Here is an 18,621-nt window from a genome sequence, read left to right as displayed (position 1 = left end):
TGTATGCCTTAATAAAATCGGGTACATTTTTTTTGTTTTCTAAAAAAGCAGATTCTAATTCACTTAAAAGTTTATTGTGGGTTGCTATGGCACATACTGCCTCTCATTAGGAGTAGGGCACACTGTAGATGTATGTGAATGCAATGCCATATTCTCTGATTATCATTAAGGCAGTTAGCATTGGCACTAGTTCTTGTAGCATTTGTGACTGTAGTATGTCGCGGCAAGCCACAGACAATAACCATTGGGTGGGAATATCAAGTGGAAGATTGGCTCTTATCCAAATCTGCTGATCCCTATTTTTGGTAAAAGACGGATGATGCATCTAAACTGTGTGTCATTCAGTTTCAAAACAGGAAGCCTCCCCACCATTTTTTGCGTAAACGATGATGTAATACTAAATCTCCGTAGCACCTCAAATGTTTCTGGATCCATCATTACCCCTCTGTCCAATAAATTAAACTGAGATATCTCTATATCAACTGTATGTGTTTCTGAGTGTATCTTTTCAATAACCTGACGTGTATGTTGTGACACAAGGTAATCTATTTGCTTGGTGAGTGTTATCAAGGTAACGTATTTGGAGTGTTTGCTAAAATCTGCCTCTTCTTTTTCCCAGTGTATAGGCTGCTGGTTGAACCATCCCCTCCTCCTACTTCACCAGTCCTTGTTGGATGTGGAACAACAATAGGATAATGGCTCTCTATTGATCTGCCTTCAGAGAGGTGCGAGGGCCTGAAAATGTTGTGCCATGGCCTCTCTCTCCTCAGCCCTGGAACACACTGAGAAGCTTCTCCTCTGAGGACTGCGGTCTGCAGCTTCTCCTATACCCAGCAGGGGGCACTAGGGCACCTTCAGTGCAGTAGACTGGACGCTGCCGCCGGGTGAGGCCATTGTGTCGCCACCTCGATTGAGTTCCCCATGTGCTATTCTTACATTCTTCTCTGCAGCAGCTGTAATACAGTTGGCTGGACGCCTGCCTGGCCGTGTTGTCGCTTGGTTTCTGTATTGATCAGTGAAAAGCAGCTCCCTCCTGAACAAAGAGCATGTCCAGACATATCGCCTCCCCGATGGTCACAAACACAGACGCTTCTGCTTCTCCAAAGCAATGACAGTCTCCCTGCAGGCCTCCAACATCTGTGCAAAAATATAGACCTGGGCAGCCGGGCAGACCTGAGTATCTTTACTGCCAAGCGTCTTCTGTTTCACCTTCAGGAAGGGTCAAGGCCCTGCTCCCTCTCCCTGTCTGCATCGATTCATTTTTCAATTCATTAGTTTGCCGGCGTATGATCCGAGTGGCTTGCTGAAATGGCTGGCCATCAGGGAATACCTTTGGCGAAGAAGGAGTGGAGAGAGGGAGGAGAAGACCGGTCGAGCTTTTGTTTTTTCATGGGGTTGTGTTGTTTTCTCTAGGATGGTCTTGCGCACAGGACTGGGTTAGATAACAGGGCTGTGTGCTGTCAGGTTTATTGACGTTCTTTTGTCTTTGTTGAGAAATGTGAGTAGAGAATGGGGCTGAGCAGACTCATAGCAGACACAAAGGGGACAGCTGGGAGGGATTCAGCAGCAACTACCTGGATAGGGAGGCTGGCCGAGGCTTGATGTTGAGATCGTTTAAACATAGCAACATATCATGGTGCCTGTAGTGTAGATGGACTGACACCATCAACAGAAACCCAATTCAATCAAAAAAAAGATGATTGTCCTTGTGTGGACCTGACTACATGTTACCTTTACGTTTCACTTGCTTCATAACAGTCCAGTGGTGAGACTTTCAGATCGTTGTGGTTAAAGTTACGACTGACCAAGAGGTGGTTGCATGGAACGAATGAGGCATCAACATGGTTATTGGGAACGGAGTGGGCTACAGGAGGTATTACCTTCCCATCCCCATCCCACCCCGTGGCTCCCCCCGGGCCTCTCAGGCTTTGGAGAAGGTGGTGGCCGAGGTGCCCGGCTGGCCGGGGCTGGTGCCGTGCTCGTCGTGCCAGCGGTCCACGCAGCGGCGCCGGGCATTCATGAAGAAGTTGCTGACGGTGTTGAGCTCCAGGCCCAGCTGCTGGGAGATGGTGATCTGCATCTCTTTGGACGGGCGCTTGTTCTCCTTGAAGATGGCGATGAGCGTGCGGCGCTGCAGGTCTGTGAAGACCAGCCGCTGCTTTTTGGGCGCCATGTTGCAGTCTTTGTGCTGCTCCTGCTCTTTGCGCTTGCAGGCTGTAAGTGGTGGTAGAGTTGGGGTTGGGAAGACAAAAGGGAAGAGATAAACATAGCAGAAATGCAGTGTTATAGTTATAGTACTGTAATACTATATGAATATGAGTATTTCAGATAGAGTAAAATGGTGAGAGATGCAGAGGGAGAATTAGGGGAAGGTGTGGGAAATGAGCCATTAGCCAGAGATAAAAACCGGTTTCAACAGCAGCAAGATAGATTGAGCTCCCTTATATTGCCATGTATTAAACTTGGTGCCCAGTGGGAATATTCCTTCCATCCTGCAGAGTGCAGACAGGGAGCTAGCCTGCGGTGAGCTGCTCTGGCTGCCTGGTGGAGACACTGCTGTTTGATTCAATATTAATGCAGTTTGGGTCGCAATGGGAGACTGAGTGACTGTTACACAAAAGTGAGCGTTTGTGTGTGTTTGTGTGCCTGTGTGTACGTGTGTGTATGTGCGCGTGTGTGTGCACACGCACGCATCCGCGTGAGTGAGAGACAGAGAGTGAGAGAAGGGAGAAAGAGAGCTTAGTGTGTGTGCATGTGTGTATGAGAGAGGGAGTGGTAGAGAGGGATATATTGACCCACATTGCTGTAGGAATTGGGGGGTTCTCTACAGGGACTGAGGTCAGAATCCCCTCCAGCAGGTCTGCCGTCTGCTACATCAAACAGAGAGCCACTGGAGCCCTATCCATTGAGCTCTGAGGTGGTATTTATAACTGCCTCCAACACAAAATGGAGTGTTGAGTGTGTACTGACTTCTATGAGGAGCAATTTGAAGAGAAAACATCTAGTAGTACTTAGAGGCACTAAATAAAAATGTACGGAATATGTAATGTACAGTGAACTAAGTATGAACTATGTATAAAGGTGAAATGAACCGTGAAAACATGATGAGACAGGTATAGATGCGGAGGAGGTGCGCTTCGTCCCTGAGGATTCAAGGCAGTGGGTTATTTCCCCTGCTGTTGCCATAATTACCCTCTTTTCTACCTTTTTTTCACTCCAATATTCCTTTATTCCTTTATTCTTCACTTTCTCTGATGTGTGTGCGCCTGTGTGTGTGTGATTGTGCTGAAGTGGCTGGAGCCAGGCTTTGGCGCTGTGTGTCTAATTACAGTGGTCCAGAGCCCATTGATCAGCCATTGCATGTCAAATCTGTTTACTACAGCCGTCTAACCTCCACACCAGCACATCCATCATATTCATATTTCACATCAACACTACAGGCCTCTCCTACTGTACCCACATACACTATACACTGGGTCTGCACTATAGACACACTTGTACAGTGTTTAGCCTATCCTATTGACATAAATGTATAGATCATCAGTTAGTGCTGCTGATTTGGTTGTGGTGGTGATGTATGGTGGTGATGATGATAGTTTCATATAGTCTGGATGTATCATCATTGTAGTTAGCTTGAGCAACAGATGACATTAGATTCAACAGGCTATTGATGTGTGTAGTGTATAATTATTAACACAGCTATCCACTCTTATCCCTCTCTCCATCCAGCCCCTTCATCTCATTATGTTCGAGTTGTACACAGAGCTCTGTGGGAGACTTTTGGCCCCGTTGTTTTATCGTCTCTTAGTCAGTCAGAAGGTGTCACTAGCGCTGTGCCCTGGCCGTATGGGGCCCCATACTGGGCTGCCTTGCTACAGGCGCTGGATTTAGTAATCAATAGCGATCGATCGATGAGGAAGGGGGCCCTGATTACTGAACCAAGCGCGCCGTAGAGAAGAAGAAAATCGATCACTGCAGCTTTTAGAGCTACAGTAGGCACAGAGACAGACATAAACTCATGCACAAAGAACTACCCACATTGGACTCATAATAGAAATGTATTTGGCTTTTATTTTTGGCTTTCAAGTTGGTCTACTCTTTCCGGCCTCACACCCTGGCAATTATTCTACCCGTTCGTTACTTAGCTGTGGCTGCAGTGGAATCATCGTAGTAAAATGAATAAATACATAGGCTAAATATATACAATTATATATTTTTAGTTTATTCAATATTTTTCCGTCCTAAACTTGAGAATTGTTTGGATAATCGCTAATAGCCTACGTTTGGCATGCGTATAAGGTTAGGGGGAAGTTGCTATAAAAGCAACGCATTCCAACCAGTATTGTATTAAGATACAATACTGTGCCTCATGCTTTGGCAGAAACAAAATGTGCTCTGAAATGTGTTCATATAAGATTGAAGCTATATGTACCTACTCCTCTTATTAGTATTGACATATTGTGCAGAATACGAGCCTAAGTTCTCACATTTCTGTAAGATGCCATTTAACACATTTTAGCGATGGTAATCAGAATAGCCATCAGAGTATAGGCCTAGCCTACTCAATTAATCATCATAATTACCAATCGATACATTTGGGTCGGTATAGGGTTTACCATAATATAGCCTATGGGTGTCGGCTTTTGTCATGGTCACTCAAAACAATCTCACAATGGACGGGAGGATCCTGACTTGAACTCATTTGTATTGAACCACAATGTAAAGTCTAAATGTGAGTCAATATAAAGTTGAAAGTTGTGTAAAAACAAAAAAAATAGACTAACTTTCCTCTTTCTCTGGAAGTTATTACTGCTAGCATTACAGAGGTTACGGGAAAGGCCCTGGGTGTTCAATATCGGTTGGTAGATTTGTGAATAATTAATGTGTGAAAATCAGTTCGTCCAATTAAATATGCATCGGAAGGAGAATGGGAAGAGGCGGGGCAGGGACACAAAATATGCAGGGAAAGGAAACGGATGCTAAATAATCTACAGATACTAATCGTGTCGTGACGCGCCATGGAGCAAGCGTCTCTCGAGTTGGTTAATTGTAGGTTTTATTTGCTAAAATTTTGTAGAAACAATGGTTCTCATAAACCGCTATGTAATTGCACTTGCCTACGAAGCATGTTATTCCAAGGACTTCGCTTTACAGTTCCTGGGTTATCCAAAGGCCATCCAAAGGCCATGTTGCTAATTTTGTGCTGCCTTTCTATTTGTATGAGAAAACAGAAACCTACTATCTCTGCCTTATATGCACTGCCAGTTGGCATGTATCAATGTGTTATCTAAAACTCTATTATTTTCCCCTGCAGGATTCTAGATGCCACAGAATCGGATGCACATTTCTCCAGACCTTGAATAGTGCTGTAAGATGGGACGTGCACTATTATAAAGAAATGGTTTTTGTTTTTCACTTATGTTGTGTTGCACAAAGATTGATAGTATGTGTATCGACTGGGCTGCACTTTAAAGGCTAGTTTGTACAGTATTTATTCCATTCAGACCGCAGGGCAGTGCCAAGGTTTCCCAATGCAAAGTACTTCCAACTCAATACTCCTTAATGTAATGAGGCAGAGTTGATGCTAATATACTGATAACTTGATACAATGTGTTTGTTTACCTTGCACACTGCTCTGCTGCAAGGCATTCCCCCACAACTTTAATAACACTTTGAAAGTCACCCGGCTCAAATCACTTGATGGAAGATGAATGGTTCTAACTGCAGTTCAGGATAAATTCAGTGGTAGCGTACGTTTTCATTTGACTTTTTAATTTTTTTAAAATATGATGTTATTGATAGTTCATATTTTACCAGTCATTAGGCTACCATTATATATGAGATCATCAGACAAAGAGATTTCTTTGTGTGCAACATTCACCAATCAAATGTTTTTTTTGTTTGCTTTAATATTTGCTCTTAAATAGAAGCCAAGTGAGCACTTCCTTAATCACCTTAAGATAAATATTATGAAGTACGCAGGCCCAGAACCTGATATAATACAATATCAAAATAATACAATATGTACGTACCTCATTACTTGTGATAACAACTGTGCCATTCACAGTTGCAGAATTCCTTTGAAAACAGTGCTCAAGTGTTCAGATTATCGATGGAAACGTTCAGATTATTACCAGTAATGTTTAACTGAAGTCAAATATGACTGAATTAGTGACTTGGCAAATGTTGTAGACGTCATGCTTAAATTGATTGATAAAGCGTATCATAATTGGCAACAAAAGTCAGTGAAAGTTGCACAATGAAATATGGTGGCATTTCTCAGTAAACATAGCAGTCAGACTGCAGGGGAAAAGTAGGAGTGCCCATCTATAGATTGCAATAGTGATGTAAACTCTACTTTTGTTTTATTATTAAACATTTAGAATTGAGTGACACCTCATTACTTTATATTATGCACTCTGTCATGTTGGTGTTTCCCTGAATTAAGAAAGGCAATAACCGACTGATTCTTCTTGTTACAGCAATACAAGTACTAGTGCAACATGTTTGCAAGAGTGGGATCATGTTAGTACATTGACTAACTTCGGTGAGATTAGCTTGATCTATACTTAAGACTACATAATAATAATAATAATAATATAATGTTTACATCAAGAGGACTGTCATGTCTGTGAGTTTCTTATCTAAATCCTAAATAACAACAATGTATCTCAAATTTGGACGACATTGTCAGTTTATAAATCATTTGATATTATGGGATTCGTTGTAAATTAATTGTGAACTTATTTGATGTATATAATCATAACACATTTGATCTCATTGTTATTATTTTTAGGTTATACCTGAGTTACAAATCCCCAATTTTAGTAAAAGACACTTCATGCTTACAGATGACTTGAAAAAAAATAAACAAACAGGTAGGCCTATATAAATAAATAAACACATTTCTGAAATAAATAAATATGTGAGCGTGTGAAAGCTGTCTCAGCAGCCAGGCTAGAGGTGTGTGCTCTGTCGGATTTGAAGTGGGAGAGCAGAGGGGGTGGGGTATGGTGGGGGAATCGATAACTAACCGCACCGTTCAGCCAACCGGTCTGCCTGGGATCGATGGCTTGAATGGGGCTGATCTGAAATTGGGTGCGGTGCGACTCTCTCCCGCAGAGGCCGGGCTACTGCGGGCGAGAAACAGTCACTATGTCAACCATGGACTCAACCTGTTGTTCATAATTACTTACTATGAATAACTGGCTTGTAACAAGTCATTGGGTCAATGTAAGAGGTGGACATGCAATATGCTTTTCAAATCATTAATATGGGCTGTTATTTTGTTTATTGCAATAGGGATTATTACAGCATCACCTCATCGTTTTCGATTATTTAATTGCAGTTATATTATGTTGATATTGTGAAGGTGGGCAGTCTGTTCTTGTGTGATCGTACTTATGCAATTTTTTTGCATAGCCTATCCTATTCTTAAGTTGTTTTATAGCAACAAATCTGTATAGATGGGTTGGTTAACAAAAATACACCATCAAGTGATATATATAGGCCTACAGGCCACAACATCAAATAGACAATGAAAAACTCCAATAGACAATGACAAACTCCAATACCCTGGCCCAGAGACTATGTTGAGGAATGTTGTTTTACGTTTTCAAATAAAATGAAGACAAAACAGTCAGGGTTATTTCATTGGCAGTATGGATGATTTACCACAGGAAACCATGCATATCGTTTATTAGTGAGTTGTGTGGCCAACATTAACACTGCGTGCCCGCCTATCAACATTGTAAGGGAATCTTGTTCAAATCAAATTGTGTTTGTCACATACACATGGTTAGCAGATGTTAATGTGAGTGTAGCGAAATGCTTGTTCAAACGTCACAGTGGTGTTTGTTCCTCCGTACTCATATAGGCCTACTGTTCCTGGCATGTTCAGAACTTTAATTTGCTCTGTAACGCCATAAAACATATTGCTTAGGCCTAGGGTACCAGCCCTACCTCTGTTTATTAAGTTAAACCTTAAGTTGATTTACTTTTCGTCACTCTTCGAGTATTTTTCTTATTTTTAGTGATTTATGGGAAGGTCTGAACATTTTTATCACTGAAGCAGCCTGCTAATCATCTCAAAGGTCAATTTTGATGGATTTAATTCTGCAGTCAGCTGAAAAAACAGTGCAGATGAGAACTTGTATGGAAAATGTTATTCAACCAACGAGGCAGCTCAAATGGCTGCAAATATGACTAAATAGTAGCCTATGCAATAAAAGCAGAATTGTAGTATCAATAAATACTACTACTACTAATAATAATTGTAATAATGATAATTATTATTATTATTAGAATTAACAAGTCAGAGTAAATTGAATTAAAATTAATCCAATATTTTATCAATTATATAACTATAGTCTATCGATCAAAAGTGGAGCATGGTAAAAAAGTTGGGCTTGAAGTCACATAATATGTGGGTGTGAGTTGCGTTAATGCAATCGGAGACAAGACCTGTATCATTAACAACTAAAACACTGCAAACGATGGCGTGAAAGTATCAAAAATGGCAACACTCGTGTGGCTAGTTTAGGTAACATATTATCTGCATTGGACCCAAAACAAATAAGCTAAAGGAGCTTGCCTGCATTATATGATTGCGATATACACCGTGGTGTAATTATTGTGCCTTGTGAAAATCCTGAACGAATAGTAATAAACCGCAATTAATGCCATGCATGGGAATTATTTACCTACAAGCACACGTACACACACACACATATATTAAGTGTGTTCATTTTGATATTGGATTATTGAATGTGATATATGCATTTTATGTAATTATGTATATATATAGCTTCTATAAGCAACAACATTTTTCATTTGTAGCCAATAGTAGAAAAGGGGTCTAAAGATTCCGGCTCAGTATAGGCCTGAATAATCAAAACGATAGCCTCACTGAATATATATTCAAACATCAATTCAAATTTTTATATTGGACTCCACTCAGTTTGTTTATTTCGCATGTAATATAGCATTGATTATTTCATCAATTGATTTCACGGTCGTTTTGTTCCTTTGTTGATTTGTGTGGGTTTGCCCAACTGGAGTTTCGGGTTGCATCTGTGGGTACTGTGTGTGTGTGACTGCGGTTTTTTCTGCGATCTGCTGGTGATCGACCCAGGTTACAGTCAGTGTATTTGAGCGCATGCAGGCTCGGCTCTCTCAGGTTAGGCCGTTTGGACATTCGAATATTTGTATTTTTCAGGCTCTTTAATGATTTATGTATTCAATAATATGTCCGTAATATGATCAAATATTTGTTATTGTGAAATTATGGATAATAACAATAAGTGCTAACTTTCAGTTTTCCGTCTTCAATGAGTCAAGCTGCATGCTCTTCGGAATTACCTGTCTACCATTCAACTCTGAGTTAAATGAAAAGTTTCAATGTTGGAAAAAAATGTGTATGATGTAAAAAAAAAAAATTAAAAGGAGGCGTAACATCTCCCGTATTTTTTATTTGTTTTACTATTCATACCACTGTAAAATGTAGACACAACCATGTGTTATTGTGCAAATAATCTTGATACAAGCATGCACAACATTACGCCCCTCGACTGCTTATTTATCTCTTTGCTGTCCTCTTAAAAAGCATGATCCTCTTTCGACAATAATCGATTAAGCCAATTCTGTCTGCAGATGATTGTTGGCATGCAGTGCCCGAACACGTTTTATGGTAATAAGGGCCTAATGTGACCCTTTTCTGAAGTCAGTTTTAATCACAATTTTACAAAAGCATACTCATAAAACATATTATTTATATCATCCGTGATACTGCCTTAGAATTTGTATAGGCCTATTGTCTACAACCGAACCTGTAATATGCAAACATGGTTGTGTTTATTAAATCACTATGAATTCATTATTGGTCTATGCATGAGACTGCTGTCATTGCATGTTGCCATTCAATTATCAGTGCAGCCTAATTTGTTGGCTATTGGCTAATGCTGCCCTAGTATTAACCTATTCGTTCAGGCTTAAATGGGGATGTGTGCAATTTCTCTCCTTCAAAGAATTGCGTGGGTATTGTCTTTCCCTTGTTCTTTGAACGTTGCAGTATTCGCCTTAGATCGGGCATTAAACAAGCCATTATCGGACCTTTAATAACCAATGTCCTGTCTGACGTCAGATAAGCGTCTACTGCTAACAGGAGAGAGAGAGCATTTCAGCACCACTGCTCAGCGATTTACCACCAGGCCCCGGTTACGCAGGGCGCACGGGAAGTGCTGTATTGAACAGTATACGCACCCATAGAAGTGGATGCAGTTGACTTGCATGAGCTCAGATTCCATCATCACATGCACGCGCATTGGCTTGGTTGATTGTTGTCACAAATTTCTCACACTACAAATACCCAATTTAGGCTATACATTTTGTCTCGTTAGCTTGGCTATAATGTTGTCTCGTTAGCTACTCATTCCACTTCACCAAAATATTTTGGGAAATCGATTAAACCCAACAGCCTTTGTTTCAGCCATATGCCAATTCACGTGTTGATAATTGGAGTCATAGTTTACAGTACCAAAGTGATTTTGGATAGACTATTCAATGTGTCCCTAGAAAACATATGATAGGCCTACAAACAGAATACTTTTTATATTATCTGGCAGGGAAATGTTGCTGTGATTTCAGGCTACAACAATGATCCAGTAATTCAGCAAATGGCTTCTCTTACTGTTTTATGTTTGGAATCGGTGACGCAACGCCATTTAACCCTTAGATGCTAGCCTCGTGCGCACAGTTCAGTCTCCTAGCAATTTGATTTAAAGGTCATTCTCTCCTATCGATCCGGTTTGGCGAGGGGGCGACGGAAAAGCGGAGGAATTGATCATCTAAAATAGAATAGACGGTATTCTAAACTGTAGGCCTATTGAGGCAAACGGGTTAGATAGACCTATATGTGCTGCATTTATAATTGCATGCCCCGGTGTGAATTCTCTCTCTGCCTGGCTGTGTGTGTGTGCGCGCGCGCGCGCGTGCTGTGTGTGTACTGTGTGTAGCCTGTGTGAGAATGTGCATACAGGATGAAAATCTGAACGATATTGGTCCCTTAATATGCAGCAAGAGTACTGTACAGTGTGAGTAGGGCGCAGGCAGGTGCGACTGCCCACATTTTCTTGTGTAAGGCACGGAACAGTCTTCTGTCTCAGAGATTTACTTTATCATTTATTGATCACTTTGTCTAATGGTGAGTAGGTCTGTCTGGGCATAGGCCTAATCTCATTTTAGGCTATTCCCTTATCCATAGAATACCGCTTCACCATTTTAGTGAAACGTCAACATAACATAGCCCATGATTAGTGGAATACTAGTTAGGATTTGGTCGTGTAAATGCAAGTGCCAATGAAAGCATGCGTTTAATAGTAATTCCGTTGTACGTTATGAAGGGTGGGCTGTTAATGGGGAAAATGGTGTTGCACATGAGCGGAGGGGGGAAGGGGTAGCGGGAGTAGGCCTATGCCTGCATGGCGTAGCTCCAGCGATGGAAGGGAGATACCCGGGAATGGAAATCGATACAGATTCAGAGCTCGCCAGATCGGCCTTAACAATGTATGGCGCAGACGCACTCAGTATCCCGATCACATACACACATGCAGGCACATAGGCTACACTGGAAAAATGGGGAGCCGTGTCTGTGAGTGCACGTTCTCCATCACTATACTCAATTCGCCTCCTCAAACGCAGAAAAACAAATCAGAATTCGTCATCTGGCTGCATTGACAAACATTTGGAATGGATTTTAAGAATGTGAATAGCTTTTCATTAGTGCCCCGGAGAAAATGGCCCCCATTGTCCACAACAGCCACATGATTTCAGTGTGTGCGTGTGCGTGCATGCGTGCGCGCGTGTGTGAATCCCAGTAGACCTATTTACAGCACACATTGCTGTGCTTAACAAAATGCGTCTGTGAAACCGCAGCGGCATGATTCTCTCCCCTTCTGTTCCCCATGCCTATCAATTATTAAAGTTCGCATCGATCATTTCGCAGGCCTGCATCAACCCGTCTCTTCATGAAAAAGCCTGCTTTCGATTATTCTAAATCAATCACGCCTAAAGGCTATATTCAATCAAAACCGCTAACCGGATTTCCGGGATAGAACATAAACAACATTCTTGCATCACAGCTTTGGATTATTATGTTGCTGAGTGTCCTTTGGTTAAACCTTTTGCTTTTATAAGTACCGGAAAAGGTGCATTCTTGAGAAGAATCTCCCAGAAAAGTGTTTTCCAGATTTGAGAATATGGACCTTATTCTATGGACTCTGAACTATGTGTCTTAACATAGCTCACACAGGATGGTGAGACAGATCTGATTGTGACATTGTGTGATATTATTGATCTTGACATGTTGATGGTGGGCGAAGGACATACAGTATGCTAGACGCAGGCTATATGAACATGTCAAAATAAAGAATTTGACTCATCTGGGATATTAACATACTGTATCTCCATAGCCTACCTCAACCATACATTGTTGTACAGCCCTTTATTACTACACAGCTCTATACACAATACACCCCACACATGGTTATGGGCTTAAAAAAGGAAGACACCTGTACCATGTCAGATATATAGTTGAAATGTATTCAATTTTGAGTTTGCATCCCAATATTACACTTTAAATACTTCACTGAAGACTGAAATAAAACACAAACCGTTTGACATAGACACACCGGATTTTCAGCGTAAAAAGTTTATTAATTATGAAATTATGACAAGTATTAATAAAATGTCACCCATTGGTTCACTAGGTCACTTGACTGCAGGAAAGGGCTACAGCAAAGCCAAAATTCATTACCACAAACATAGGCCAACAGTACCGTACATAAAGGCCTGAGATTTCAGCACCATGGACAGCGGTGGTCCCGAATGAAAATGTTTTTTTGTCGGTGGGGGTGAACATTTCTGTAGCAAATACACTTGGAGGTGGATAGAAATGCTAGTGGTGTGTGGAACAGGCTGGGTTGGTCGATGCTTAGGTACAGTGATGGCATTGGGATTATGTCCCAAATGTTTAGAGGCAGGCAGCCATTATTCCGAGTATATGAAGGATGCATGCATGAAGATGACTGCTAGATGATAGATTCATAAAATACTCCTTTTACTTATATTAGCTTTTCATGAGTAGCATAGCCATCTTAAATATTGCTCCATCCAGAAATAGGAAAAGGTATGGGGACAGCAGAGGTTGACCTCCCTTGATGTGAATGTAGGCCTAGCCTGTGATGAAGTTGATTGAGCTATTCTCTCCCTATCCATAGTCTGCCTGCATTTTTAGAACAGAACAGAGAATAATCTCATCCCCAATTTCCCAATCGAATTTTTACTAACGATACAATTTTGATATTCCCCCTTTACATTTTGGATAAATGAGAATGATGCTCTTGCGAAATTTTTCATTGCGTCGTATTTTACGACGGTGGTTTGGCAGGATCGAATAATTTTTGTTGTCTCTATTGTCTTCCTCTTGGCTCCCGAGTGTGTCTGGAACAATGCGTTGGTGAATACATGTTTACACAGATCCAGGCTGATTGTATAACCCAACCCCCAAAGGGTGTTTTGAGAGTGAGTTTGCCATCCAGTCTACAGATGTAACATGATTACAACAGAGAGAGAAAAAGGTGTGCAATGGGGGATTTTTCCAGTCTCTCCATCCCCTTTAGCTCCCCGACACCCCCCCACCGCTCTGGGAGAGTCCAATGGGAGAGAGTGCTGTGGCGGAATAATTGATAGATGCACTGGCTATCGTTATCGATCACTACAATATTGACCCGACTAAATACATTGAGATGGAGTGTCGAATTCAACGCAGATGCAAGTACGAATTGTTTTGATCGTAAATGCAATCTTTAAATGTCTCTCAGACCTCACTTTCTCGACACAATCCAAGTTGTTGTTTTTACCTATAATGCATCCTTGTTTTCGTTGGTTCAACATTTCAACATATACACTTTGTGAGCTTGTTTTTGTAAATTAGCTGTCCTAAAAAGCCAATCAGCTTGATACATGATCAACGTAATGCGTAACGAGGCACAGGTTGGACTTAATTGTAGGCCATACTATAGGTTTGCACTTTAATGAGATTCACCTTGCCCTCCACTCGCGGACAACGCAGCACACATTTGTAACCATGTGTTTTATGGTGTGCGAATAAAGGGCACGCAGCCCCCCTCATTTGACTACATCGTGCTCTGTTTTTAATTTTCTGGGGAAGATTGTTATGTGAGTGTGCAGACACGGGCATTTTCACATTAGCTAAGCAGGGAAGCGGCATTGATTTGTGGGACTATGATGAATTTGGAATAGTAATTTGAATGTATTGATTGATGTGGCCGACCGAGAATCCGCACCCTCCCTTTTAGAATCCTAACTCCCACTCCCAACCCACATGCGCACAGTGGATAATGCGAATTGAAATGCAATAAGTAAAATGTAGCTCCCACCATTTACATACCACAGTCATTTGTCATTTTGCCTGCGAGCAACTGACAGCACAAGGTAGCTCACATGACAACAGACCTCACGTCAGGGCCAGAGGATAACCACTCGCTCGCAAAGAGCGCGGCTATTAAACAATCATAGCCATAATCATAACCATAACAATCACGATAATATCACTACTACGAATGATATTGATTGATACTTGATAATAAATAATGATACTTGCACTATACCTATTAGGCCTATAGCCTGTAAACTAATGAAGTATGAAGAATAGCCATCGGGGTACAAATGGAGCATAGGCGTATCAATTCTAAAATGAATGCATACGAACGTGCATGCATGCTACACATACACAGGCATACTGTAGGACTACATGCATGCTACACTTACACAGGTATACTGTAGGACTACATGCATGCAGAAATACACATGTATGGGAAGTTATGTGCCATAGCTCTAGTACAGTGCATTCAGTCCATTCATTGAGAGGTTTGTATCATAGTGTGTGTGTGGGGTGGGGGGGGGGCTTTAAAACCCCACTGCTCAATTAGGTTTAACAGCAATGGCACTTAAAGAGACAATTGTAGAGTGTTTAAATCTTTATTTACCAGAACCCCACTAAATGCGGAACAATTTACATGCCATTAAGTGCTTTTCAATAGGGCATTGACTGGAACTAAAATATGCCACTATATCTGCTTAATTGAACTGTCCACTGAAATAAGACAGAGAAGTACTGATTGGCGTTTTGAAGCGCGTGCATGTCCAAACCGAGTCATTTGCAGAAACATCAATGAAAGTGGCCCTCACTTCCAACTCGTTAATTAGCTCCTAAGCTTTATAGCTTGTACAAGAACACAATTTTCGGTTGCTTTTTTTTTTGCCTTCTTGGAGCTTTCACCGCAGGGGCTTGGGATAGCCCGGTGGTCATTGTTCCAAACTCTTACCTCTCACTGGCAAAATTAATAAATTAACTGATGAATGAATAAATGGTTATAACTTGTGAATTCAGAGGTAAATTTGGAAATAATGGATAAATAGTTCAATCGTAGCTATATAAACATCCCATCTCTCGAAATATATTTCTCAGTCTCAAAGTGAGTGATTATAGCAACGATTGTCAATTAAATTGTACATTTCTGGTGCATTTCCAAACTTGAGACCAAGTATTGATTATGTTTGGGGTTCAACTAATACCAATAACATTATTGAAGTAAACGCCTTTAGCTTTTTTGCTTTGCCATCCTTAAGTAGGTTAGTGTAGGCCTTAATACTTTTTAGTTTTGTGCATTAGAGTTGCACAGACCTATGTAAAAACAACAACATTTTAGGCTGCTATACTAGGCTTATGTATTTTTAGAGCCAGTACATGCTACAACACAATGTACAACTTCGGCTGTAGTGTTATTGCTGATGTTTTAGACTTGGTATGTTGTAGATTTAAGGAAAGTCATCGTTCACGGTTCATTCTGACACTAGGCCTATTTTTATTTCACCTCCATTCAGTTCTTATTTTCAGTTCTTCTTTTACTTTTACTTATTCATAATCACAATATATCACTATGAAGTCTCTATTCCACCCATAAAGGACTTGAAGACTTTATAAATAAAGTGTAAGCCGCAGAATGTTGAAAATCAAAGACAGGCGCATCTGTTTGTTGAGCTGTCTTTCAGATCCAAATCGATCATTTATCAGTGTTCTACTTTGAAAAGGGACGCGGGGACCCGAAGTATCGATTCGCAAGAGGTCACGCTCCCGACTCGCTGCTAGGCCCTAGCATCTCAGACGCGCCTTGTTTGCGCCTCGCGGAGTAGACAGGGGAAGGGAAAGCCCACGAGAATTCCAGTTCCATTTGATACATAATACGCTGACAAAACGATATTTAACATGAGGCTAATGGAACGACTCAACACCAGAAGAAGAGTGAATGTGTGCATGTTGAACTTCTGGTCAATAATCCCACCAGTGTAGGCCAACATGCGTTATTGTGGCCCAATGATACAGTTACAGAGAAGCACAATCAATTTGATGCAGGGCTTTCCCTGTTTGATTTCCTATTGTCTGTGGTCTAAACACCTTGTCGTGTGTGTGTGTTCCCCATTACGCGCGTGCTTAAAATTGATACAAGTATAACGTTGGAAGCATACTAGTGAGTATTCAAAAACTTGAAACAAGTTAATTTCTATTTGTTTTCTTCAAGTTTAACCGCGAATTAGAATATCACCTGCAGAGTAGACTACCACAGCATAGCTACTGTTTACTCTTTCATACTTTATTATATGAGCATGAAGCAGTCAATCCAATCTGGATTTATATATCTTTTCAAACAACCAATTCAACATGCTGGTTTAACAAAGTTTAAAGAATAATAGCCATGGTTAACTCCTCAAAGAATCCATGCTAACTTGTTACAGTGATATCTGTTTGAGTAGCGATTGATAGTCTCGCCACATTGACTTCTAAGATCCCTTCACATTTGGACGTCTCTTTACTCACCTGCTAGTCTGAGTGCCGACATTCTCTGGAACTCGGGTTCTTGCAGCCACTTCCACATCCTCCGGAAGGTTTCCCGGCCAGACTTGAGTTTACTCCAGGGCTTAGGGTTCCTCAGCAGGTCAGACAGGGTTCCTTGGGACCGACACAAGATCCGCTGGGCGAAGATGGCCTGGGGAATGCTGTAGCGCTTGAGTTCCGCCGTTATTCGCTGTGCCACCTCCTTGGTGTTTATTTCTTCCACCTGCCCGGACCCACCTCCCTGCCCGCCCCCCGCCGTCTGCCTCTCCCGGTCAGAGAGCATGGATCCGTTAGCCTGAGAGTGCGGATGGCTGTGATGGTGCATACCGTTCAGGGATGACATGATCCCGGCCCCGTGGCCCCCAAATCCCCGGGCCAGGTGTTCCTCGCTCCGGGACAGCATCGCTGCGTGAGACTCGAAGCCTCCGGACGAGAGCATCTTGTCGTTGGAGAGGTGGGCTCCCGGACCATAGGGGCCAAGAGTCTGCTGCGAGTTGTGCAAAGAGCCGAGGCCGTTGGAGAGAGGGGACAGTGGCTGGCCCATGCCGGACATGTCTTTAGGGTAGTGCCCGTAGAGGTTGCTCATTGAGGCAAGGCTCCTGTCGTCCCGCATGAGCGTGAAGCTGCCGCTGACGTTACCGGCGGTGAGACGCTGATGGGCCGGATGGTGGTGAGCGTGCGGGTGAGGATGATGGTGAAATTTATCCGAGACGGTGGCTATGGGAGGCAGGTGCTGCAGCGGTGTTAGCGTAGTGTAAGTGCTGCTCATGGTCATCCCGGAGTCGCAGGACATAGTCATGGCGGGATGCAAGGGACCGGACAATGCATGGTCTGTGCGATACTCCCCAGCTCCCTCTAATATTGAGGCCATACTGGACACCATGGCTGACCGTCCGTGCGACACCAAGTTCCGATGCGACGCCAAGGACTGCCGTGCGTGGTGCGGAGAGTTCATTAAGTCACCCGTTTGATGAGAATGAGATACGCCGTGCAGATTTCCAATGTTTTCCATTGTAAGTTCCATTGTTGAAATAATCTTTATTTACACCTCTCTCTCCCCTCTCTCACTCGTGCGCACTCTTTTGTTCCCTCGCTCTCCCTCTCCCTCTGTCTCACACACTCCTTTCCAATAAAATGTTAACGATTTCAAAGCCAAGCCATTGATTGTAGTAGCCTCTTCAGTCAATCCAGCATGATTTCAAGCGATCAGTTGCCCGCGACAGAGCTGTGCCACAAACCACTGATGACACTTCTGGTATGGTGCCTGCTTGTTTGTAACCTATTCCATTCGCTGTAGCGCACCACTACTATCGAAAGCAAAGGCTGTGCTTCCAGCGTGTATGTTGACGTGCCCGCGCAAATGTTAAGACGTGACTGTGCATGTGTGCGCGCACTGTTTTACAGTGTTAGCATTTAGTCCAGAGGTGGACTGACCATCTGGCATTTCGGGCAAATGCCAGATGGGCTGTTCCATTTTTAGCCCAGTGGCCCTATCTGACTTGGGTTTTATGGGCAAAATAATCTTTATCTGGCTAATAATGGGGGCCTCAAGGAAAAAATTGTCCGGTGTGGGTGTCTCGGGTGAAGAAAATGGCTAGTGTGGCCACAACAGAAAAATGGACAGTTGCGTTAGAACTCCCAGGTCCGAT

At 42.2% G+C, this 18,621-nt stretch overlaps 1 protein-coding gene across 1 annotated transcript; it reads right to left on the bottom strand.

Moving 5' to 3' along the window:
* Positions 1-1,824: 1,824 nt before the first annotated feature.
* On the bottom strand, positions 1,825-18,289 carry onecut3a (one cut homeobox 3a). The gene is made up of 2 exons (XM_071345119.1): positions 16,955-18,289; positions 1,825-2,214 (listed from the first exon to the last, which is right to left on the bottom strand). The coding sequence occupies exons 1-2, from the start codon at positions 17,994-17,996 to the stop codon at positions 1,922-1,924; spliced, it is 1,335 nt and encodes a 444-aa protein (XP_071201220.1). The 5' UTR covers positions 17,997-18,289; the 3' UTR covers positions 1,825-1,921.
* Positions 18,290-18,621: the final 332 nt, after the last annotated feature.

The sequence above is a fragment of the Salvelinus alpinus genome, chromosome 16, assembly GCF_045679555.1.
Source record: "Salvelinus alpinus chromosome 16, SLU_Salpinus.1, whole genome shotgun sequence".
Taxonomy (NCBI): domain Eukaryota; kingdom Metazoa; phylum Chordata; class Actinopteri; order Salmoniformes; family Salmonidae; genus Salvelinus; species Salvelinus alpinus.
This window is presented reverse-complemented; position numbering and strand designations above follow the sequence as displayed.